Genomic DNA, 24,044 nt, shown 5'->3' with positions numbered 1-24,044 from the left:
CTTATTAGCCAGACATTGCCATGTTCTGACTGCTATTTTTAAGAATCACTGTGCCAGCCTTCTCCTTCACGTGCCCTATCAGACAGTGTTTGTCTCATGGGAGGTCTTGGAAACACTGGTATGTTTCCAAGTGTGGAACAAAGGTGGGATCAACAAAATTAAAGTCTGACAGTGTTGTAACCTTTAATGGTTTCAGGGGAAATGCTGAGGTTTACCTAATGCTCCACTCCCAATTGCCCACCTCATCAAGCCATTCCCTTGCCCAGTCCCAGGCATGCAGTGACACACAGCCCAGAGCCTCTCTACCAGAGCACTCAGCTCTGAAAGATTTCCATAATTCCTGTCCCCTTTATATAGCTCACACTTGACCTCCCCAGATGATGATAATTGAATAGAGCCAGGAACACTGAAGTGGCAACACGAGCCTGCTACCAGCCCTTTACATGGAGAGCCTGTAATGATCATCAGTGATAACAAATGTGCCTTTGCTGATTTGGGATGATAAACAGAGCACTCCAGAGAGTGCTCCTGTTGCTACTGGAGTCACCTCTGCCTGGAGCTCACCCTTGCTCAGCCCTTTTGTGTATTACAGAATTGTTCCTCTGAGTAATCATCCAATACTGGTAGGACATGGTGTGACTGCCAAACACAGTCCCTGTGTTCCTGCTGTGGAGCTGTGGTTCCTCAGTGCAAACAGACCCTGGGACATGAGGTTGTGAAGGAATTTCCTGCCCAGATATTTGCTCTCCAGATGCTGGGGGTGCTCTTCGTACTGTTTCACCAGTGGGCTCCATTTCTTAATTTATTTCATTTAATAGCATTCAATATACATTAACAGAACATTACACTGTGTTTTGTAGTTTAATAAAGATAATGTACAGTTTAGGAACATCTTAACCAACAAGAGATAAATGCATTCTATGACGAATTTTCTCATTACTCCTGATATATTTAGAAAAAAACCCAGAAAAATAATGCCAACAGAAATAGCATGTCTGTGCTCAAAGAACTCATTCAGAAACCTATGTAGATGTTTGATGTCTCTTCTCAGTTCCATTATAGCAGCCCAGAAGCTGACCAAAACATACTTTTGAATATCATCATCAGTAAAAATATTCCCATATTCTTGAGAAAATTACTATGATTTTCAGATTCCACTCTTGCAAAGCAGAATCCATGTCTCTAGAGTTGTAAGGCAGTTTTATCTGTTTGTTAAACCAAAAATCATTTCCTCCCTCACATAATTAGTTGTAAGTACTGTTAAAATCATCTCAATTTGCACCAACTTCTGTCAAGAATAAATATGACTCTAGAATTCTGAATAGCTAAATGCAGATTCTCAGCAAGAGAAAGGCAAGCAGATTTAGATGGTCTCTGTACAGTCAGATGCTTCAGCTACTGTTGGATAACCTCAAATAAATGTCATCCAACATGAGAAGAAAGTTAATGTAACAGCACAATGTGCAGAAATATGTGTGCAATATGCACAATCACAACTGTTGCTTTCTAAACCAATATCCCTTCATTTTTTTTACCAGCAACCCATGACAGGAAGCTGAAAATGTTAAACACGTTGGAAAAAACAGTAATCCTCGATGAGTTCACAAAGGTGAGAAATGAAATAAGAGCATCTGGTTCAGAATGTGGTGTTTGTCACAAAGTATCAGCGTTTCCCTGGGGAGTAGGGAAGGGCTTCCTTTCTCCAGCACCCCAGGTCACTGGTTGTATCTGGACATTCCACATTGCATCTCCATCCTCTTCTCTCTCAACACTTCCATTCAGGCCAGCAGGAGAGAAGTGTTTTGCTTTCCTCAGAGCTGCAGCCTGTGCTGCTCTTTGGGAAGTTACTCTGGGACCAGAGGTTTTCAGGACACCCCTCCCCGTCCCTTTCTAGAATGTCAAAGCCCTGAATCACTTGTGAATTTAGACTTTGCTTGGCTGCTCACAGGAGGTTTGGTGTCCCCCTGCAACCATTAGCCTGAGGTAATTAGTAACATCCTCACAGTATTGTTATTTCTGACTAAGTTCCATTAACCAGAGAAGAACCAAACCATGAGGACCTGGGATGAGAAACTTTCATCCTGAACTATCACTAGTCTGAACCATAAACAAACTGCAACAAGTCTCATAAATATTCATGAAGCACAACCAAGTAGTTTTAAACTCAAAAGCTGTCATTGGGAAACCTCAGAAGTGTGGGTTTAACTCATCAAAATCATAAATGTAGTTGGAAGTTTCACCCCATTACTCTGCTGTTCCTCAAGCTGAAAACAACCAAATTGGTTCAAACTATATTTATTGAAGGCTGTCCAGGCCAAGGCTTTGCCAGCAATTTCTACCTGTGACAGAGCAGGATTTTATGGCTGGGTAATTAAACCTGTGAAAAGGGGTGTTTAGAATAGGAATAATGGCAGACCCTCGTTGCAGCAGTTCTAGTGGGTGCTGTTATAATAATTAAAACCAGAGTATAAAGCAGCTGTGCAGAGACTAATTCCAAGCAACCATGTGTGATTTTTTGTGCCTTCTTCCCTCTCAGGAGACTCACATGTTTGGTATTTTGCACAGAGATGCATTTTTATGGTAACTTGTTGAAGGTTTTTTTGAGCATGAAATGAGATATTTTTGAATTTAACCCCAGAATTATTGCATCTAATTAAGAAGACTATTGTGGATAATGAGAGCCCAGAGAATTGCTTTTGTCACTGCAATGAAGCATCAGTCCATAACCCCTATGGTACATATATATAATCACTGAATGAATTCATGCTCCATTAGCATTAGAAAACTGTTTAAAATATACTTTGTGTACTCTGTATTTTAACTCAATTAAAGATATGACAACAGAGACCAGAAGCACAAAAGACATGGATTGTCAGGCAGTCTGATTTGCCAGGAATGTTCTCTCAGAACATATTCTCTGATTCTTCTTCCAGTGTGGTTTTAATTGAATCAAATGATGATGCTTTCATCACCTCCCTTGGGAACTGTTCCATCATCAGGACAGGGCTGCTTCTAATCCTCAGCTGCAATTTACCTTTGTTCACCCCTTTCCATCATCCACCAAACCCAAAAAAGAATGATCTTCCTCCATGCTGCTCACGGCCCTCTCCCATGTGGAAAGCATTGCTTTTAATGGACCTTAAAATTAAATAGCACTTTTTTTTCTTCTTTGAATTCAGTGCAGCTTTGAGTTACTTAAAGGCTCTTAGAAACTCAGTAGAGAGACCTCACACATCATTGTTTTTGGGGTTTGGTTTTTTTTTTTTTTCAGAAATGCAGAACAGGTGGCTGTTGTATTTTTACATCCTTCGTAACAACCTCGTGGGGTCTTTTATATTTAAATCCCAGAGACCAGACCTTAACAGTTTACTTCACAGGCTTTGTGCTCTAGCACACAGAACCCCCAGCAGTCTGGCACAAAGCTATTAGCACCAAGAGAAATGCTCACATTGCCTTTGTAGGGTCAGAATCAGGCTCTAAAGGTGAGATTATTTTCCATGATTGCATGCGGCTTTCTTGATTTCTAGTGAGATCAGTAGGGACAAGAAGAACAGATCCATTGTTTTTGATGATACTGTATTCACAAACTACACCAGGGTCTCTGGGTAGCAAGAAGAGGTGTGCCAACTTTCTTTGGAGAGGTGTCAAAATCTCTCAGTTAATAACAAATAAATGTATGTTAATTATGTGTACAGTAATTGACACATCAGCTAAGAAAAGCTTAAGAGTCTGATGGTGCCTCCTGCCCACATGGTGCTTGAAAACAGTGTCCTGTGAAGCTGTTAGACAGAGTATTAGTGAAGGAGCCTTTGGATGTGTCATCAAGGTGACATCCAAAATAACAAGCTGCTTGTCCAACCTGCTTTATCCCAACAGCCTCTCCTTTAAGGTTCCTCTGTCACAGGGTGGGATCTAATAACCCCAAGGAGCTGGTGGATACTCGTAGCCCCAGATGTGCCACCTTCTCTCCAACCTACATCCTCTTTTTATACTGAAATGAAGAAAAAACCCACATTGCATTAGGAGCTCTGCTTTCCTACCAGCCACCCCTCAGGCCATTGCTTTTTTCCTGCTCTTCCTCTCTTTTCCACTTGTCCCATATATTTGGAAATTATGCAATATAGACATGAATAATAATAACATATATTAATATTTCAGCTGGTTAACGCCTGTGTGGCATTTCAACAAGTCCAAGATGTTTTAGCACTTATGTCAGGTATTCATACTCTCAAAATGGGATAATGGGAAATGTTCCGTGCTTTGGAAATTCCTCCTTTTAACTGTATGGGCTCCCTGTTAGTGTAGCTGGCTCCAGAAACCTGCTGTAATAATTCAGCCCAGGCTCTGGGATTGTGGTTTATTCTGATGGCCATTATTATTTATGTCATGCACACCACATTTTTAGAACCATATTGCTTTTGCTCATAAAAGCCACATGGCTATAAATCCAAAGCGTTAAAGTGTCTCCAAGGCTGGAACGTAAAATCAATCTGAAGTCAGTAGTATTCCCAGTGTCAGAGGACTTGGGTGACAGCAGGCTCATTTTCAAAAGGATCTTTCATTTTTTTTTATTGTATCCAACTGGTCCTCTAAACATTGAAATTGTAGGCAACGCTCATTTTGTGGCATTTGAGAGTTGAGTGACTGTCAGCTCTGCACAATGTAATGGCTCAAAATGCCTCCTTGGGAATAAAGTCAGGAATACTAAATGCTGCAGAAAACCATGGAGAACTTAAATCCTCCACAAGAAAATTGAGCTTAAGCCACAACATTTCATAGGACGGATCTGATCCAACATCTCTGAACCACTGAGCTTGATAAGTGACCTCTGGACCAGGAAAGGAACTGTTCAGGGTACATTTCTGCAGTGTCCCGGGCTTGCTTGGAGAATATTGTTTCTTCTGAAGGGGAGAACCAAGCAGGCACCAAGTCTGTTATGTTGGCAGATTAAATTACAAATTCCTAAATATTTCATTGCATGCAGTAGATTTTTAGGAGTTCAAATAAAGGTGAAAATGCTTGAAGAAAGCTAACCATGTCCACTGCTGCTTTCTCTCCATAGCTTGTCCTTTCCTACACCGAACAGGTTTCAAATGATGAGTTCCAAGAAATCATGGAATATCTCCATAAGTGTGCTGAGGACTTCCAAGAAGCAACAAAACATGATACGCAGAGGCAAATTTTTGTTGCGCTCTTCCAATATTGTGATTATGGAAAGGTAGGCAAAGCAGCTCTCAGCCTAATTTCAACATGGCCATGCTCCCAGTTTGGTGTTTCTCTGGGTCACTGCTTGCTTTTTCTTTGTCTCAACTCTAGATCCTCTCTTTGTGCTGACTCAGCAGTATTTTAGGGAACAATAGCTGCCGCACTGTTGTCAAATTCATAGTTCTTAGACACAGAAACATCCAATAGCCTATTAACTGATGGCTAATTAGAAACTGAATTACCTAAACTGATGACTTGGGACTGAAGTTTGATGATTCTGGAGAAGAAATTAACCATGGCCTTTAATTGTAAAAATTATCTGCTTCCACAGCACATTCAGAATATTTGAGTGCTCATTTATCTATTCAGCCACATTTCAGCAAAGATAATCTGATGTAGATTGACTTTAACAAAAGTGCACATTACTTCAATAATTACATATATTGCATTAATTATGTTGCATTACTTTATAGATCTTAAGGGCTTCTATCGATGAATCTCATAGTTAAAATTTAAAATGCAAAATAATCCACCTTTACAGCCTCTCTGAGAACAGTACTGTGAACTTCAGTTTATGGACAGGAAATTAAAATACAGTAAGTCAGTTACAGAGCTGGAAATGAAACTCAAAAGCCATAATTTGGTTTTCAGCAGCTCTAAGCTCTATCTATCATCCTCTCAGTACACCTGCATCCCCATTAAAAAGCAAACAAAAAAAGTGCTAGACTTATTAGAAAATCAGTAAAGAGTGGGAACTGAAGAATCAATGGCATAAATTATTGCCAAAAATTTGGGCTTCATCCAAAAAGTGTGGTACTTGTTATGAGTAGCCTCAGTTTGCCAGTTGCTGGCTACTACAGAGCAAGCAGTTGCCCTAACCTTAGTTCTCTCCCCTACATAAATTATATATTCCACCCAGCACTCCTCCAGCGATGCTTGCAGCGCCTACCCAGAGTGAACTGTGCTCTACAATGTCATGCTAATAATGTCATTACCGCCAAAAGAAAGGAATTACAGGGCTCGTTTCAACACCAATAATGTGTTTTAGAGAATGGCAGGCAAGCTGCTGTTTTCAGGGATGAGGGAAGAAATGTGTCTGCTTCCCAGCTAGGAGACATTTCACTTTCCTACAACTCTGTCAAGAAGGGCTGTGATGGATCCTCCTGGCTACAGGGATGTATAAACCTGAGTCCTGTCTTTGCCAAAGATTTCCAAAAGATCCCTTCTTTCCTTTTATGTTTTAAAGTGACTTTCTTCCTATTATTTCTGTGGCAGTGATCACCATCTCCATGCTACTAATCCCAGTGGAATCTCAGAGGCAAAGAGCCAAAAATACTAACACAACAGGAGTGAGCAGCTATCAGCAATGACGCCACTGCTGCCGAAAAAAAACTGATCAGAGCACAGAGTTGTGGTTTCCAGGCTCCGAGGTAGCCCTGCCCTGCAAATTGAGTTCACTGAAGTGTCCTGTGGGCCACGCAGCTCTTTTAAACCTGACCTGGTTTCTTTTGTAAAGTCCTACTGTACCCACAGGGGAGATAAAAATGCAAAGTAACCCAAGGACTTCTACCACTTGAATGCGATCCATTACCTGTAGAGCCCATTCTGCAAAGCACAGCAAAGCAGTTGTTTCAGTTCCTAATTTCCATTTGTTTGGTGGCAGGCAGTTATTCCAGTCTGCATGGTGAGTGTGGCTGGCTGCCTCAATGAGCTGCAATTAGGGCCAGGGAGCTGAGAAAGCAGTGTTTAAATGACAGTCAAATTAGAAGGTATCCACATGATCATTATCGTGATTTCGAATGCATGCATCCAGAAGGATGGCAGCTCAGCAAGGACAGCCTGGACCATACACTGCAGCAGCAACTTCCCAAGACAATCCCAGAACACAGTTGGAACACTGCTATAATACCCCAAAAGGCAATGGATCTGTGAATTTTAAGCTTGTTGTCTCTGTGCTCACTTCTATCACTTTCTTTTATAACTATGCATTAATTTCCAGAGATGTTTTAAACCCGGGATTTTTAAATGAAATTGAATTTAGTCAGAGATTAGTTTTCAAGCTACTGAAGTTTGAGACACTCCTGACTATCTTTCTTGAAGTACAGCAACAACGAAGTCTGCTTTCTCATGACCTTTTCTGAGTGCCCGTTCTTCTCTCTTGCTCACTAACAAGCTCATTGTAGGGTTCAGGATACGCACATCACATTTCCAGAAAAACAATCAAGTGGTTAAACACTGACCTCTCCCTGATTAAATGGCAAGTCTGGTTTAGTCTGTGTTGCCAAAGGAATTACTCATAGGTCACAGAACGTTGGTGAAAACAGCTGAGAATCATCACCTGCCAATATCTAGGTGACAAAAAAAAATAGGTCAATGTATTTCAACTCCCTGGGCACTAAAGCTGCCCCGAGTTTTGGGCGGCTGTGCAAACACAGATGGTTTTCTGTTGTGGAGAGGGGAGGTTGTACCTGTCCTGCTCGCAAGGTGCAGCATGAAGGGCAGGTGGGCAGGAATCTGTCATCAGCCTCCTTAGTCACACACCAAGTGCAAAGAAAAGTCGCCTTTTCTACTAAATTTAGGAACTGGGGAAAATAGCACAGCTGGGGAGAGGAGTTGGAAATGGTTTCTTGTTGTAGTGCTCCTCTCTTCTATAGAGGGCTGTACTGTGACATGTTCTTCCCAGAGCAAGTTGTAAGGAAAAGTGTCCTGAAATAACAGGGAGCCCTGCTAAAATGGCAAGTCTGTGTAAATTGGAAATGTTTAAATAAGTAAATAAACCCCTATTAATATTTGACAATTTCAGCTATTTTATCTATTTTTATATATTTATATATTTTATATAAAAATAAAATTATTGGATCCAAATAACAAAAAACTCTTCAAGAATTTGAGTCATCTAAATCCTCCAGTTATATTATTTTAGTATGCCAAAAAGGCAACTAAATCCCAAAACAACATCCTTATTTTCTTTTGAATAATACTTTATTCATCTATTCCCTTTTTAATAAAGTAAGATTATGCATTAGTACTGCAAAGCTCAGGGCAACCAGCAGATGATTGTGACAAGTAACAGCTGAGGAAATTTGAATGGAAAATTAGGTGTGTGTAATGGAAATGCTGAATGGAGAATCCAAATATTCCACAGTGGTCTGGTAACGTCTTCAAAAACGTTGAGTGTTTGTGCATCTCCTGAACGGATCAGCACCCGATCTGATATATTCAACTGAAAGACAAACAGGCAAGGAGAAATGTTTGCAAAAGGGTGTGCAAGGTTATGTTAATGTCAGAAGATACTGGGAATCAGGACCTACATGTTGTAAGTTTAGGGGCAGAATTCTGTGATGATATTTGTTGTTCCAAACCCACCCGTGGCTGAAATTCAACCCTGATTTTCAGCATTTTTTTACCAGCAGGAATTAAATTACCAGAGTCTGAAACACTAAAATTGGACCAGATGGCTTCTTACATTTCAGTTCTGGTCCTTTCTTCAGGAACTTTCAGTTCCCTGTAGAGGAAGGTGCTGCAGTACTAGCAAATGTGATGTGTTCACTTAGTTCCAGCATTAACTTCACCAGTAGGTGCAATGTGTATCTCTGAGCTGTTTCCAAATCCTCTAACTATTGGTGCCATTAATTACAGTTTCAGGTTATAAACAATGCCGTCATTTTGAAATAATTTCCAGAAAAGAACAGCAAATTTCTTCCTTTATTTCTTTAGTCTAAGGACAGGAAAAGTTCACAAGGATTTAAAAGCCCGGTGAATTTTACATTTTGCAGTTTTTAATCTAAGAACAAAATGTGAAAAGGAAATCAATAATTCATATGGAAAGCTACTCGCTACAAATAATGAACTTAAGTAAATCTGTTTCCTAATTAACTACTTTATTTCACTAATGGGAGGGAGATTACAAAGGTGTCAGGACTTAAATAATGACAACAGGAACACATCATAAAAGTGGAAAACTTGCAATCATTTAGGCTTGCTTTACTTTTTAAACCCCACAATTTCCTGATTGGAAATGACCCATTTCATTGCCTTTTCCTGGGTTTGTCATCTGTGTACACTCACCCTGAGCAACAAGGATTTAATAAACTCTGCACCTTCCTCTGCACTGGAACTGCTGATACCTCTCTCACCTCTGTGGTCAAACATCTATGAATTTTAAAAGGAAATTAGGGAGGTTGTCATAACAGCTCAGATTTTTGGACTAATTATGTTTCCAGGCTAATACATCACACTTCAAAGGAGGTGATGGGGCACAAACCCAAACTACAATGTGCAGTCACTAAGGTAATACAGCACAGCCCATAATACATGAAAATTCTTCCATGGTACTGTCAGGCAATCAATATCTGTCCCGAGAGTATGAAATGTTGAAGCTTTGATCTTTACACGAAGAACTCCTTTGGCAGAGCAGTTACAATTATCTCACTGTAATTTGTCAAGGGCATGGAAGAGGAAGAGCCTGCAAAGTAATATGTGTGGGGACTTCCAGCTCAGCCCAGAAGAAATTTTTGCCTCTGTGAAATAAATTAACTTCTTTGAAATTGGTAGTGATGTTCTGGTAATGGATAATTATCAGTCACAGGTAATTCTTGGCTAATGGTGCTTTTGTAGTGCTGCAAATGTTGATGTAAGTCGCCAGAATCACAGGAAAAACCCAATAATTGCAATCTTTTTGCCTAGGTTGGTGTCTTGGATAGACAAAAAATACTGGCCCTGCTGAGACACTTCTATGACAGAAGCCCCATGACTGACAAGTGGGAATTCTGGAACCCCAGACAGTGTGAGCACGTGGGATGTTTCAGTTGTGGGTAAAACACTGTGAGCCCACACAAGGTTGGATAGTTCAGATATATTTTATAAGTGTTATCAGAAATGAACAGAGCCCAAAAAAGGCCTCAAAGGAGTGCTGTGATCTAGACACCAGAATTTGCAAACACGTTTTGTAAACTGTGATGCAATGTTCAGAAATGCTTCAGCATCCAAAAGTTTTCCTTGCTACACAATTCTGAAGTTCTTTTTGGGAAATAGAATTAAAGAAAGACTCTTTCTGAAACAGTTTTTCTTTCTTACTGGGCAATATTAGAAGTTAATTTTGTGTTTGCACTAAAACACCTCCAGGCACACAGAAAGATAAAGAAAAAATGCAGGGAATCATCTGCATGAAAGTAAAATATTTTAAAGATATTGGACATTCATTAATTGCTCAGATCAAATGCAAGATGAATTACATCCCTCCTTCTTAGTGTAGAGAATGAGGAAACATTCCTTTCAAAAGAAAAGTGGTGTAATACATAGCCAGAAGTGCAGATCTCTGCAGGCAAAGACATTATTCTGAAGCTTTGTGTTCCTGAGATGTGTCCTTGCAGAAGATACTTTCTGGTAGTTTGTATTTACTTGGCAATACCTTTTTTCTTTAAATTTTCTTATGCAATACTAGAGAACATAAAACCAATGCAAACTATCAGCTCACCCATATTTTTTCTATTTTAGGGCCAATAATTAAGCTGCAAGATATTGATCTTATGGATTTCTGGGGAGGCCTTGGTGACCAGGAAGTTTGTGAGGAACTCAGTGAAAATTTGTTCTTGTCTCAAACAGAAATTTCTGAGGGAGAGATTTTAGGAAATGAAACTGTAGATGATGATGGGCAAGGGACTGACAGAATGAGCACCAGTGTTACAGAAGGAGTTGATGAAGAAATGGGCATGAGTGAAGCTGAGACTGGAGGTATTTCCAAGGAGGAAAGTGAAGCAGAAGAGCCAAGTGGTGCTGAGCTGAGCAACGGAGATGAGGATGCTGTGTCAGCAGTGGAAAGCACTGGCCTTGAAGCTACTGATTTGGATGGAGATACCATACACAGTGAGAAATCCAGCTCCCTTGAAGACATCAAAAGTGAGAGGGAAGCTGAGCCTGGAACTGCAGACAGACAGGATGAAGCTCTGCCAGGATCAGCCTCTGATGCAAACAGTCTCAGTACAGATGGAGAACCTGGATCTGGAAAACCAGAGGAAGAAGAGGAATCCAGCCTGGGTAGAGAGCCTGAGACAGAAACAAAAATGGAAGGAGATCATACCTCAGACAGAGAACCTGGATCAGAAGGGCAAGTTAGCCAAGAGGACAATGGAACTGCAGAGACAACACCTGAAGCTCCAACCACGGCCTCAGGAGACAGAGCTGTGACAGACACGGATGTCACTGATTCCCAACAGGATTTTCCGGCTGCAGAGGCTGTGGAAGAAACCCCTGCAAGCAACAAGAGCCAGTCTGACCAACAGACAAGCTCAGAGACAAGACTGCAGGATGAGGACCTTCTGCATGACCTGGGTAAAGGTAAAGTGTTTTCCTTTTTTCTGACACACTTCAACCATTTTTAATGTCTGTATTTGGACTGGTTTAGCTATAGGGTGTTTTAAATCCATTTCAAAACCCCGAGAGTGATTTCTGAGTAGAGAAGATCATAAGCTTTGCTATCTTCTCAGCATGGTGTTTTCTGCCAAGGTTTCAGAGCTTTTTATCCTCACAGGATGGCAGGTGAGTCACTTTGCTGGTGATCTGTATTCAAGGTGCTGAGCAGACATTTTAATTCAAGTAGGGACTTTGTGAAGCAGCAGCATTTTTATAATAAGGAGAAACTTTATGTTCTGTTTCACTCTGTAATTTTACTATAGCAGGACAGGAACCTGAGCACATTAAATCTAGAAATTACTTAAATAATTTTTAGACTGTGACTACCTGTAGGGAGATGTGCTATGAGATCATCTGGCAGGAACCTTTTATTTTAATCTCTCACTGTGTTTCCAAAGAATGATCATACTTCATTGTCTACAAAGGCCCTTGTTCTAGGAAGGCTGTGATCAGACAACTGCGTGTTTCAAAGAGGTATTTTCTTAAACATCCTAGAAGGGCCAACCTCCTTGCTAGCACTCTGTGAACACTCTTGTGTCTCACAGTTTAGAGCACTGCAAGAACTGGGTCTACATTGTCTGAGCAATCCAGTGACAGATTCATTATGCAAAGGGTTGTAAAGCTGATGGTACAGCCCCCGGTACCTACAGCTTTCTGTGGTAACTTCCAGTGCACAGCACTACCCTGTTATTCAGTCGGTCCCTGGATGTGCATCCTGTTTGTTTGGGACACGCAGTCCCTCAATGAGGTCTTTGTCTCAGACAGCCCCCTGCTGAGTAACAGCAATTCCAGCTCACCTGTAGTCAGGGTTTGACCTGGCTGTGCAATGGCATCCATGCCAGACTGGATCTGCAGAGCTACTATTAGAACAGGATAAGCAGATTAAGGCCTTTACTCAGCATGGAGTCAGTCTGTATTCAGCTGTAATTTCCCTGGATTGAGGACTGTGTTGATAGCTGCCAAGTGGTTGGCTTTAGGGCAGCATTTGGCTTCCTGTGACACGCGGTGTTTTCTGCCTTTCAGACTCAGGTCCCAGCGTGGCAGAGATTCAGAACCATCAGGATTCTTGTACTGAGAGTTCCTTTGCTGCAAGCTGCCTCACCCTGCCACAGTTTGTACAACTCATGGACAATTTTGTTGGTGAAGACGTTTCTCTGCCTACTGTGAAGAGGCTTACTGCATTTATCAAAGGAGAATACAAACAGACAAAAGGGGAAAAAATGAAACAACTAGAAAAAGTAAATATTGATAAGTTTTGCTGATCCCATGTCCAAACAAAAACCAAGCAAATGCCTACAGACACTTAGCAAAGTCAACTGTTAATCTCATGCTGGCAGAGCTCTCCATTTGCAGCCTTGCATCCTCTGTTTCTTCAGGAGACCTTTTACCCCTTTGTTTTCATATAGATGCTCCCTCCCTAGCCCTCAGCTCTGGAAGTGATGACAGACTCATCCTGTAAAAGGTTTTCTGTCTGTCCTAGAGTTGGACTCAGTGAGACAACAGTTGATAGTTAATTGTGAAAGAGCCCAAAACATTCCATTCTGTTTATTCACCTTTATAATAGCCAAGAACCTGATCTCTGACCTACTGCGCTGGCATGTACACAGAAGATTGTGGATATTTGGGGAGGATTTTAAAACAAGTGTGTTTGGGTTTGCTATGTGCATGGCTGGATGTGTGCACAGGCTTCTTTAAGTTACAAGGTGCTCTTGCCATGTGTTGAAAAAAAAATTCCCCTTCCTCATGCCCAGCATCAGGGTACCTGATATTACTTCAGGTCTGTTTTGTGGTGCATTTCTCTAGCTGTGTTTTCCTCAGATCTCTTTCTGGTTTCCCTCTGTGCTGCTGACCTAATTTGGATGAGATATTGGATCTGACGGCTCCATAGTCCTCACTGAACACAGCACACACTGCCAGTATTTTGGCCTTTGAGAGAATTCCACTGCAGCCAGTTATCCCTCTATGCTGGGTTTAGAGGACAAATGGTAACATATATTTGCTTGGAGCCCACACACTTCAGGGCAGCACCAGCAAAATAACAGTGTACAGAAAGATGAACTGTCACATCTTGGGGTGTCACTGACAAGGCTGTGGTTAGTTCTTGCTGGGAAGACATTTGTGTTCTGGGAGACTTGCACTTACCTGAGCTGACCTCACCTTAAATCCAGCACAGGCTTCATTTGTTCACTGTGAAATAACTCTGCAGTGCTAGTTCTGCCTGGTAAACTGAACTGTCACCTGTATTTAGTGTTTCTAAGTATCTCCCAGGTTTGATGATTCATCTCTAGGTCTGAGCCGTGTATGTACAGATTCAGCCTGGCCCATAGGAATGATGTGATTGGCAGAGTGTCCACACTTGTGTGGTGTCCAGCATCATTGTCCAGGAGTTACCAAAGCAGCATCATTGTCCAGGAGTTACCAAACTGTTCCTCTGTTGCAGGTTCACCACATGTCTCACATGGCCCAAAGGAAGCAGCTTTTGGAGGCACTTTTTGAAAAGTGGGACAGCAATGCATGTGGGTCTCTGGACCTGAAAGAGGTGGTTGCTGTTCTGAGCAGATTCGAGGGAGGCATGGGAAAAGTGGCCTTGATGAAGGGTAAGGAAAATCTCTGCTCTGTGAGAACACAGGAGGCCTTCAACCATTCAGTGACAGGGCTAATGACATTGTTGCAAGCACCACTTTGGTTTTGTAAGCAGTCATAAGCATACACAGTATGAGGTGTAAAATGGAAAGGAACAGTTACCTAGACCTATTTGTTAATGCATTGCTCCATCCCCTCCTCCTGTGCAAGATTCCCAGGCAGAGTAGCCCAATGTTTTCATGACAGTGGGATGTGTTGAAAAATTATTTCAGCTGTAACATGCAATGTGTATACATGTGATACGGCAGTGAAAAAACACACATAAAGCCTGAGGACATGTTTGCACTTTTAGTCCAGTCCATCTGTGTTATCCAGCTATTTTTAATAGATACATTTTACTGTGCTTCCTGCAGGAATGTACCTTACAGCAGAGAACAGCTTTCCTTATGGGTCTCAAATAGCCTGTAGTTATCCACACTGTCACACAGCTCTCATGAATTACAGAGCAGCTTCGAGTCTCATTTCTCTGTTGGTTTATTTCACTGCATAAACTTAGCAAATTTGGTCCTTGATAGAAAAGACTTGGGTCCAGCAGAAATGCTGCAGGTTCGCCTGAACCTGTCTGGCAGCCTCATGCATATTAACATGTGGGCATAAGGTGCTCTGAAACACTGTATTAGCAATTGTGAACATGTCTGCATGTGTGCTTGGATGGAGAGGACTGGTTTTTTCATCTCCATGCTCATCTTCATGCTGCTTGTTCTGCTGCAAATCACTAAAAATGGCTCACTTTGGCAACCACCAAAATCTCTTTATCCTTTAGCTCACTGGAGGCAGCTGGTGGGGTGGGGAGCACACCAGCATGTCACAGTTAATCATCTCCAGGCTGTCCAGCCAGGAGAAACTGGCAGTTTACTGCTCCCTTGTATTCAAAGCATGCCAGAACATACCACAGAAATATGGAAGGACACAGTCCCTTCCATGAAGAGCTCATAAAATAAAGGACAAATAAATAGAAAGGGAGCATAGCAAAATCAATACCACCTACCAGCAACATAAACTATTTCTAGCAGCCTCAACCTAATCTCTCAAGGATGTGGAACAAGCAGGTTTGGGGGAAGGGTTCACAGACATTTCACTTCTCCTGGATGGAAACACAGAGTAAAAAGTGAGTAGAATTACTTGATTGTCCTAAAGTGTAGCATTAGATATAATGGGGAAAATAATTCATTATGCTATGGCTCAGTAGTGAAGGAAGTGATCATAGCACATTCAACTTCATGCGTATTCTCTTTCTTCATCCCTTTCTTCAAAGTGAGGAGAAAGTGGAAGTGAAAATCCAAACATTTTATATGATCAAAAAATTCTCCATCCTAGTTCTGTCAGAAAACCAGAAATTAAATTAGAATACTGAATGTTCCGTAGATGATGGGCTGGATAAGGCAGCATTAACAGTCAGCTCCACCATGACTGGAGCCAAGTAAGTACTTGCTACTTCTGCAGCTAAAATCAGTGCTAATGATGATAAAATGGTTTGGATTGGAAGGCACCTATAAAGATCATCTAGTCCAACACCCTGCCATGAGCAGGGACATATTCGAGTCCAACAGGATTTGAAATCAGGATGCAGAAGAGATGATGGAAGCATCAGTCACAGAGACCCCCGGGCTCCCGGAGCCAGGCAGCGCCTGCTCGTTTCTCCGGCTGTGCAAGAGCACCCCCGTGAGCCCAGAGCCGGGGCTGGGCAGAGCCCGCGCCGCGCTGGGACAGCTCTGACAGACTGCCTGAGGAGTTAACCAGCCCCTGGAGAGAAACCAGGGCTGTGCGGGGTTCTTCCCTTCTTTTCAGGAGGAAAAGCAGGCATCTAGAGAAAAGGCTGTGTCCAGTCTGGAAACTGGAGGTTACCTGCCATTGGGACCACTTCCATGTAGGAGATAGCTGAAAGAAACCTAGAATGATGGACTGGATGGACTCCACCCAAAGCCAATTTAAGTCTTGATTCGTATTTTGCAAAACTGGTTAATCAATTAGATTTTCCCTATCTTATTTTCTGTTTTTTTGCTACTAGCAAAGGAGCAGCTTTGCTCCCGATACCCACAGCTCAGCAGAGTGGGGAAGCTATCCCGAAAGGCATTCCAGACTTTCCTTGAGTTAATTGCTTCCGAGTTCACCAGCAATGAGGATGAAACTATTGATCACTTGGTGAGATTCCTGACCACGAGGGTGGGGAAAAGTCACACCAAGAGCTTGCAAAGCTCAACCAGGAGGAAATGGCTGCAAGATATCCAGCAAGCGGCTGAGACCAGCGGAACAAGCATGGAACCAGTGTACAAAGCAGTGTTTAAAGCCCTGTCCCAGGTAGGCATCCTTGCTCTGCCAGTACAGAGGGAATCTCATGAACAATTTTGCCTCACTTACAGAAGAGCTGACTCAGATCAGACCTGGAAATCCACAGCTGTAGTTTTGGAGCTTCTAAAATGAAACACACCAGAGTCAGTTTGGGACAAAGATGGTTAATTTGTAGTGGAAATAGTTTCATTTTTAATTTACAGCTGCAATTTTAGCTGTTTGTCCTTGCCATTAAAGCCCTCCTTACAGCCAAACTTCTCTCAGTAGCTGAAGTGTTTTTGCAGTATTGTCTAGGTTTGTAAATGTGGCAATTATGTCACTTGTTTTATTCTTAAAGGAATCTCCTATTGGAGGAGAAATCCATAGGATTTTGCTCAGGCACAGGTTATAGTTAGGCATTATTTTTCTATTTACTCCTCCCCATTAGCAACAGGGAAAAGGAAATCAGTTTTCCTTGCCAATCAAAATACTGAGTGTTTGTGCTTGTCACTGAGTGCACTGGGCAGACACGGCCACAGCAGAGACACAGCCACATCATGGGGGTGGTGACACAAACTCAGTGACCCAGAGCAGCATCACAGCAAAAATTAAACAAGTGCTAAGTCCATGTAATAAGTGTCAGTGGCTAATGTACAGACTGTAATGGGAAATGTTTGGTTGCTAGGACATGGAAGCCCACGGGGATAACAAGAGGATCAGTGCATATATTGCCCTTCTGGAGGAGAACCAGCTCTCCCCAGAGCAGGGACAGGTTCTCCTGCGTTATGTGGCCTGTACCGCAGACGATGCTCCCTACGTCCTAAACCAGGTACTGCACAGAGACATGAAAGGAGTAAGGTAAGAAAAACTGCAAATAACTGCTCCTTTTCCTCAAAACTGTTTGGAATGTACAGGGCAGTGTCTGGGATGCACTGGAAACTGAGGTTGATGGAGTACTCCAGAGAGGAAATCTCCCCAAGAGACCATTGTGGAATGAGCCAATATCCTATACACTATACTCCTATCCTATACTCCGCATGGTCTGCTTAGAACTGCTCTGTCTGGGATTTCACTCCTTTCCTTGGGGAGATTAGCTCACAGTCTAATAAATCTCATCCTTTAGCAAATGTTTGTGGCATTGGGCCTACATTTTCTTCTTTAAAAATTAATTCCCTTACGCCAGTTTATATCCACAGGATATTTTTGAGAACAATGCCTTTCCTTCCCTAGGGTTTATGCTATAAACAGCTTTCATGCTTCTTCACTTGTCATTTCCAAAAGCCAGACATATTTGTCTCTTCAAACATTGCTGCCTCTAACCTATTAAATGTAACTGCTGCTTGCTTCTGTATTCCTCTTCATTCCATTTATTAACTGATGTTTTTAAAATGTCCTAAGGATGAAATGTGCCTATTTATTACCACTGCCTTTGGGATGCAAGTGGTAAATGTGGTATTGCTGAGTGTGGTCAGGGTATGGAGCTCACACCTTCCTTCTCTGATGCCAAAAAACAGGGAGAGATCAAAGCTGCAGTACTTACTGTTTCACTAAAGGTTTTCTGCTCCTCCTGACAAACCTCCTCATAAGCTTATATTTCAGCTTTGCAGCCATTGACCAGGGACAGCCAGTCTATGTTCCAAGAGTTCAGCTTCATGGAAATGTTCACTTCTGGAACTCTGACCGCTCTGTGGAGGAGAGGAAAGGTTCACTCCTGGTGCTGCCCCTGCACGATGCTCATTGGAGAGTTTTTGGCATTCTAGGACTTGACACTCTTCAGGACCAGTGTGAGAAATCCATCTTCCTGACCCATGAGATCACCTTCTACGAGGTGGGCACCATCGGAAAGCAGTTTGTTACTCCAACCTGCAAAAAACTTGTGAATTTTACGTTTGTTCTGCAGTATATGGTGAAAGTGGTGTTAGAAGAGCACCTTAGCAGTATCCTGCTGATTAGCATCTGATCTGAAATTTATTGAGGTATCACTTCATCAATAATTTATTTAATCTTCTCCTGACTAGGAAGTTAATTGACCTTTTGTGCAAAGTCCAAAGATAGCAGCTTTTATTTCCTCAAGCTCTCAATCTCATATTTGTGTTTATTTCTATAAAATGATATGAAACCTTACTTTTTACGTGGTGGAATAATTGTAAGCGACAGCCGTCCGGATGGTCTTTGGGATCAGCCTTACTGTGGTTGCATCATCTGGGCAGCAGGGAGCGCAGCAAGCCAACCTTACCAGTCCATTTGGCTATTTCCACTGAAAATCAGCTCTGTCTTGTTAAGGACTTGGCCGTGACCGGGTACTCAGTACTTCAGAGCATTATTTGATAAGGGACATTTCACAGCCACTTTTCTGCTTTATAAATTCTGATTAAAGCAATTTGTTGCAACGTGAACATTTCCTCAGCTTTTTTCTCCCCAAATCATGCGGAATTGTCTGGCTCACTTGGTGGAATTCTGCTTTCACAGGGAGTTTGCCATGCATTCAGCAAAGCCTACCACCACATCTGCATGAGGGAAAATGTCCTACAAGTGGCTGTCACTGCTCTGGACTGGTTGTATCCCAGGACACCCAGCATCCACACTGTCACAACCTATCTGGTGGCACCTGGCAAAGACAAGGTACTGCAGAGAAAAGGTCTGTAATCATCAGGGGCTGAAAGGCTGCTTTAGAGAGGACGTGCCATCTCCAGCTGCCTGTGTTTTCCCAGTGGTTTTATCATTAAAGCTGAAGTCTGCACAAGATTCTTGTGCCTGCCTGTGCAACAAAAGGTCTACAAAGGTAGAGAGGGAAGATTCCCTCTGTGAGGGAGATCCCTCTTCATTCTTTTCATCCACCCATGTAAAAGAATTCAAGAGCACTGCTAGTATAACCCTTTCTCCATAGGAAAGGGGAATATTCTCCTACTTCAGTGCTAACTGCTGCATAGCAACCAATAGAGCAGAACCCCCCACCCACCCATCCATCCATCCACAGCTTTGCTGTCTGGGACTTCCACAAAGGGAAATGCTTCTCTTTGGAGATTCTCTGCATGTCAAAATTACGGTATTTTATAGGGACATGAGAATGTTCCAGCTAATGTATTAGCTCTTTGTTCTGAACTTATGTCAGCAGCCAAGACATAAATACAGCTCAGGAAGTGACTGGTTCCCAATTAGCCAGCTTGTAAAGGCAGCCCCGCTCCGTGCAGGTCAGATTCCAGTTCTACAGCAGGCACTTGGGCCCTGGGAAGTTTGTCGCTTCATGTACCAGTGAGTTAAGAAGATGAAAAGTTTATGCAATATTTAGGACTGATCCCGTGTCATCCCAAAGTCTGTATGACATCTGCTGCAGCCATAATTCAGCTGCTTCCTCTGATAAGCATGGTTTATGTTGGCAGCATTCTGTTGTCATTCCAGGCTAGGCACTGTTCCCTTGTTAGCTGCCTGATAGCCAGGTCAGTCGCTCCCCTCTGTGCTTTTCATGTGTCAACCACACTGACACAAACATGACATGAGAAAGGACTGCAAGAGGATGGGAAAAAGTATGGAGATCTCTAGGCCTGTGGGTGTTCCTCAGTGTGGAGCCTGGGGTGGATTAAATAGTCTGGCTGAGGGAGGTCCAGGGCACATTCTTCATGTATGTCTGGGAATAAAACTAAGCATTGTTGGGAGATGTCTTTAAACCATCCCATTGCTCTTGAATGGACATAGGAGTTTCCTGTGAGAAAGAAACCATTTCCTCCCTCTCCAAGCTTCAAAATATCTGTTGCTTTCTTGGATGCAGCTAAACCTCTCCTTTCTCTTTATCAGAACTATGCTCTGTGCAAGATGATCACTACAGATAACACGGGACAAAAGGAAATCCATAGCTCTCCTGTTGTTCTCCTCAGAGAGGAAAACCTCCTCAGGTAGGCTGCAGCACCTGCAATGGGACTGGTCCCCTTTGCTCCTTGACTCAGTCTGCATCAGGCTGACCTACATTGCATGAAGCCCCTGGTAGTGCAGCCCTGAGAGAGTGTCTGGCTGCAGCTCTCTCACTATCAAGGCTTCTGGTGCGTACGCACATGGCGCTGAACTGTGAAGGGCTGAGGAGTATTTTCTCTTTGACTTTAGGCTGCAAAAACTTAACTTCTGACTTAATGCTTACCAGCTGAGCTGCCAAGGTTTGCAGGGTTACAGCCTGCACAGAACCATTTTGCTCTTTAGAATAATCTGTATTTTTTCCTGGACTTATTAGTCTCATTTCCTTCAATTCTCTGTTTCCTTCCACTGCCAAAATCCTCACAGACTTGTCTTTTAAGCATATCATCCTTGTTGTCAAAGTTGCTTGAACAGCCATTTGCTGTTCCAGCAGCTGTTTTCACTTTTTATAAAACTCTGTAGAACAAACGTCAGTGCAGTTAGAAACAGCAAACTGCTTTTAAAGCAACATTAGTTAAAGTCTCATGATTTTCAGCAATCACCTTGGCTAAGCAACATTGTGTTCCCAATGCTATTTTTCCTTTGTGTATATGCCTTGAATGATACTTAGAGCTGTGCAAATTTCAGTTCAAGGAAACAAACTATGATTTAGTAATGTAATACCTTTATTTTAACAACAAGAGATGAATGGCATCTTACTTAAATATGCTAAGTAAATCACCAAAACAAACCAGTATGGTAAAGCCTAGCACATTTCATTTCAGAGATTACCTGTTCAAGAGCACAGAAAGTTCAGAGGTCACTCTCACTTCTATCCATGGAGAATACCACATTGCAGTACCTCTCCATGACCTATCAAGACAAACTCTCGGCATATTCGATATCAGCATCGGACAGCACAAGAAATTACCACCTGAGGAACAGAAAGACCTGCAGAAAATGCTAAAGATGGCCCAAGCTGCCTGCTCGGAGATCCTGCAGAGGTGTCTAGAGGAAGCAGAACCAACACACATGCTGGGTATTGTGCATACAGATGTGAGATAGTTTTTTGGGGTGAAATTAGGAATCTCAGCAAAACTGTATTAAAAGTATCATTCCTACAAGTATGGAAAGACAAATACAAATCCTTGGTATAGATAAACTACTCCTGAGCAAGTCTTGGTGCTTAGCAGAGTAGAGTTAAACAGAATGGGCAGATTTTAACTCTGGCTCACAGGGTACTTGTCCTGAAATGAAAGGTGTGAAGCAGGCATTGTTGCCCTCAGGGATCTAGCACGTAGACTGTCTCTATAATGTATGTCTTGAGTAGCAGATGTTTCTGAGCAGCTTCTTGAGAGGTTTGTTTTTGATTGCAGAGGCAGAACGTGTGGCAAACGTGAGGCATGCGGGGATTCTGTTCCACCGGTTCATGCTGCAGGAGCTGCGTGAGTGTGTCCGGAAACTTGATGCTGAGAGCTTTGCTGGAATAAAGAGCTGTGCAGAACCCCCAGCTCTGGTACATGATGTAGTTAAGGCTGTGCTGTTGCTTTTGCATTCAGACTGGAAGGGCTCAGAGGAGACTGAGAGCTGGAATCAGTGTAAACTGGTGAGAATTCAAACTGTTGAGAGTTTGTTATTTATTCTTCCTCCTCCAAGAAGATACAGTGGAATTTGCCAAGGGGGAAATGGCAGTGAAATAATTCATTACCTATAGATTTCCTATATGTTTCTCATCTACCTTTCATTCTGTCTTTCACAAAGCTTTTCACAAACACCCTAATCTTTTTGTTCTCTGCATTGCAGAAACTCGATGACAATTTGATTCAGGAGATTTATTGCTTTGATCCAACTGCTTCATCTGTGCAAATTCAAGCAGAGCTGCTGCTGGACCTCATCACTGGTAAATATCATAAACTCAGTGTGAGGTTACCAGGCACGGTTCAACAATGAAACCGTGTCAATGGCAACGTTCGGCTGAGTGCTTTTAAGGGCCTTACTTCAGAAATTAACTTTGATTTCACAATAGATTAAACAACAGATAAAGGGTCCTAAATATCTGCAATGTTTTTGGTCAATAGAAATCAACCTGTTAAATTTAGACTCAAAATTCACTGCCTTCAGGAAAGGAGAGCAGATTAGCTTTGAAACCTTCCAGAACAAGTGATCTCATTGTAAACCTCCCGATAAGTATGAAGAATGAGGGTTCTTTTGGCAAATAATATGTAAAGACATGAAGAATGATGGTTCTTTTGGCAAGCAAATCTGCTTCAGACCTCCATGCCCTGCCCTAGGGACTGACCCAACTCCAAACAGGAACACACAGTGTGAGCTGTCCTCCTCATAAACACCATCTGCCAAGTGCTTAATGTACTCACGGGCCATAGACAGGAGCTGCTTTTCAGTCTGTCGTTCTCTCCTTTAATGAACGTGAGCCTTTTTTTGGTGCCAGAGCTGTCAAGAGGCTGTTACTATTATTTGCAATATCTCTGCAAGAGAAATTACTTGTTCTCATTGAGACCTCTCTCTTCATGATCTAATACCAGTCTGGGAGGCCTGTTAAAACCCAAACGTGGACAAGAGTTATTACTTTAGCTGGGGATATTTATCAACAGTACCCTGCCTGCTGATAAAGAGTAAACACTTGTGGCAGTCATAGCTCCTTTTCATGTGTTCTCCTTATATATATTAAACTAATTCACTGGAAAGAACAAAACAGGCCTAGAGCATCCAGTTTTCCTACAGTTAGGGATGTAGGTTTAATTAGCTTAAAGAATGTAGCTTTGGAAACTGCTGGTGTGCTAGGAAAGGTTGGTTTCCCAGGATGGAACCTATTCTGAGAGAGCAGTGTCAGATCAGGGGTGTGAATGCAGGTATAAGTCACAATTATGGGAAATCCTTTAAAATGAACATCAGGTAATGTCCATATGTTCCATATATATGTGCTGGTTTAGCATTAAAATATAGCAGAGCACTTTGTACAATAGGGCACCCACCACAAAACCAGATAAATTATAGTAGAAAGCCAGTACTTGACAGGTCACTGTCACAATACAGCTGTGTGCTTTTCAAAGCATCACCATTCCTGGCATTACTGGACTCAGGGTAAACTCTGCTGAGGGAAAGATCTTCTGTTCTTGTGGCAACACTGCTCACAGTTTTGACTTTCCCTGTTGTATTTACAGCTGGTTTTTTGTCCCAGGTGTCCCTCAAGAAGCAATGTGGCAGCAGGGCTTTGCTCCAGCCAAATACCTGTACCAGTGGCTTCACACCTGCCGGGCGCTCGCGGAGATCACAAAGAGCTAACACACCGAAAAAAACCAACCTTAGCCCCTTTTGGCAACCAGTTCTAGTGTGCCTCCAATTAAATTTCTTAATTTCTAATCTAACCCTTGTGATTCTAGTGTTTCACATCTTTTATTAAATTAACTGTTGATTTTTATGCACAGCCACTAGTATTTGTTGTAAGAATGGCTGAAGTCTGTTAGGGATTATTAGTCAAGATGAGAGGGAGTCTGTTAAGGATTATGAAGAAAAAGCAATAGAAACATTAAAGAAAAAAATTTTGCCGGTATAGCTACTAAATTTTAAAGGCTTAATCAAAGTTTTAGGGTTTTTTAAAATTGATTCTGATGGGA

The 24,044-nt window shown here is 42.1% G+C and overlaps 1 protein-coding gene across 1 annotated transcript in view; it reads left to right on the top strand.

Moving 5' to 3' along the window:
* Positions 1–23,795, top strand: part of EFCAB5 (EF-hand calcium binding domain 5) — a 35,901-nt gene extending 12,106 nt beyond the window's left edge. The window contains exons 8-22 of the mRNA XM_048324340.1: positions 1,539–1,609; positions 5,063–5,218; positions 9,892–9,991; positions 10,702–11,541; positions 12,640–12,854; positions 14,057–14,213; positions 16,268–16,557; positions 17,213–17,385; positions 18,127–18,355; positions 18,997–19,149; positions 20,320–20,417; positions 21,195–21,448; positions 21,786–22,015; positions 22,213–22,309; positions 23,609–23,795. Coding sequence (XP_048180297.1) covers positions 1,539–1,609; positions 5,063–5,218; positions 9,892–9,991; positions 10,702–11,541; positions 12,640–12,854; positions 14,057–14,213; positions 16,268–16,557; positions 17,213–17,385; positions 18,127–18,355; positions 18,997–19,149; positions 20,320–20,417; positions 21,195–21,448; positions 21,786–22,015; positions 22,213–22,309; positions 23,609–23,712 — 3,167 coding nt within the window. The 3' untranslated portion in view covers positions 23,713–23,795. The remainder of the gene's footprint in view (positions 1–1,538; positions 1,610–5,062; positions 5,219–9,891; positions 9,992–10,701; positions 11,542–12,639; positions 12,855–14,056; positions 14,214–16,267; positions 16,558–17,212; positions 17,386–18,126; positions 18,356–18,996; positions 19,150–20,319; positions 20,418–21,194; positions 21,449–21,785; positions 22,016–22,212; positions 22,310–23,608) is intronic.
* The last annotated feature ends 249 nt before the right edge of the window (positions 23,796–24,044 follow it).

The sequence above is a fragment of the Corvus hawaiiensis genome, chromosome 20 (genome assembly GCF_020740725.1).
Source record: "Corvus hawaiiensis isolate bCorHaw1 chromosome 20, bCorHaw1.pri.cur, whole genome shotgun sequence".
NCBI lineage: Eukaryota > Metazoa > Chordata > Aves > Passeriformes > Corvidae > Corvus > Corvus hawaiiensis.
The sequence above is the reverse complement of the archived record's forward strand: the minus strand, read 5'-3'. Positions and strand labels throughout refer to the sequence as shown.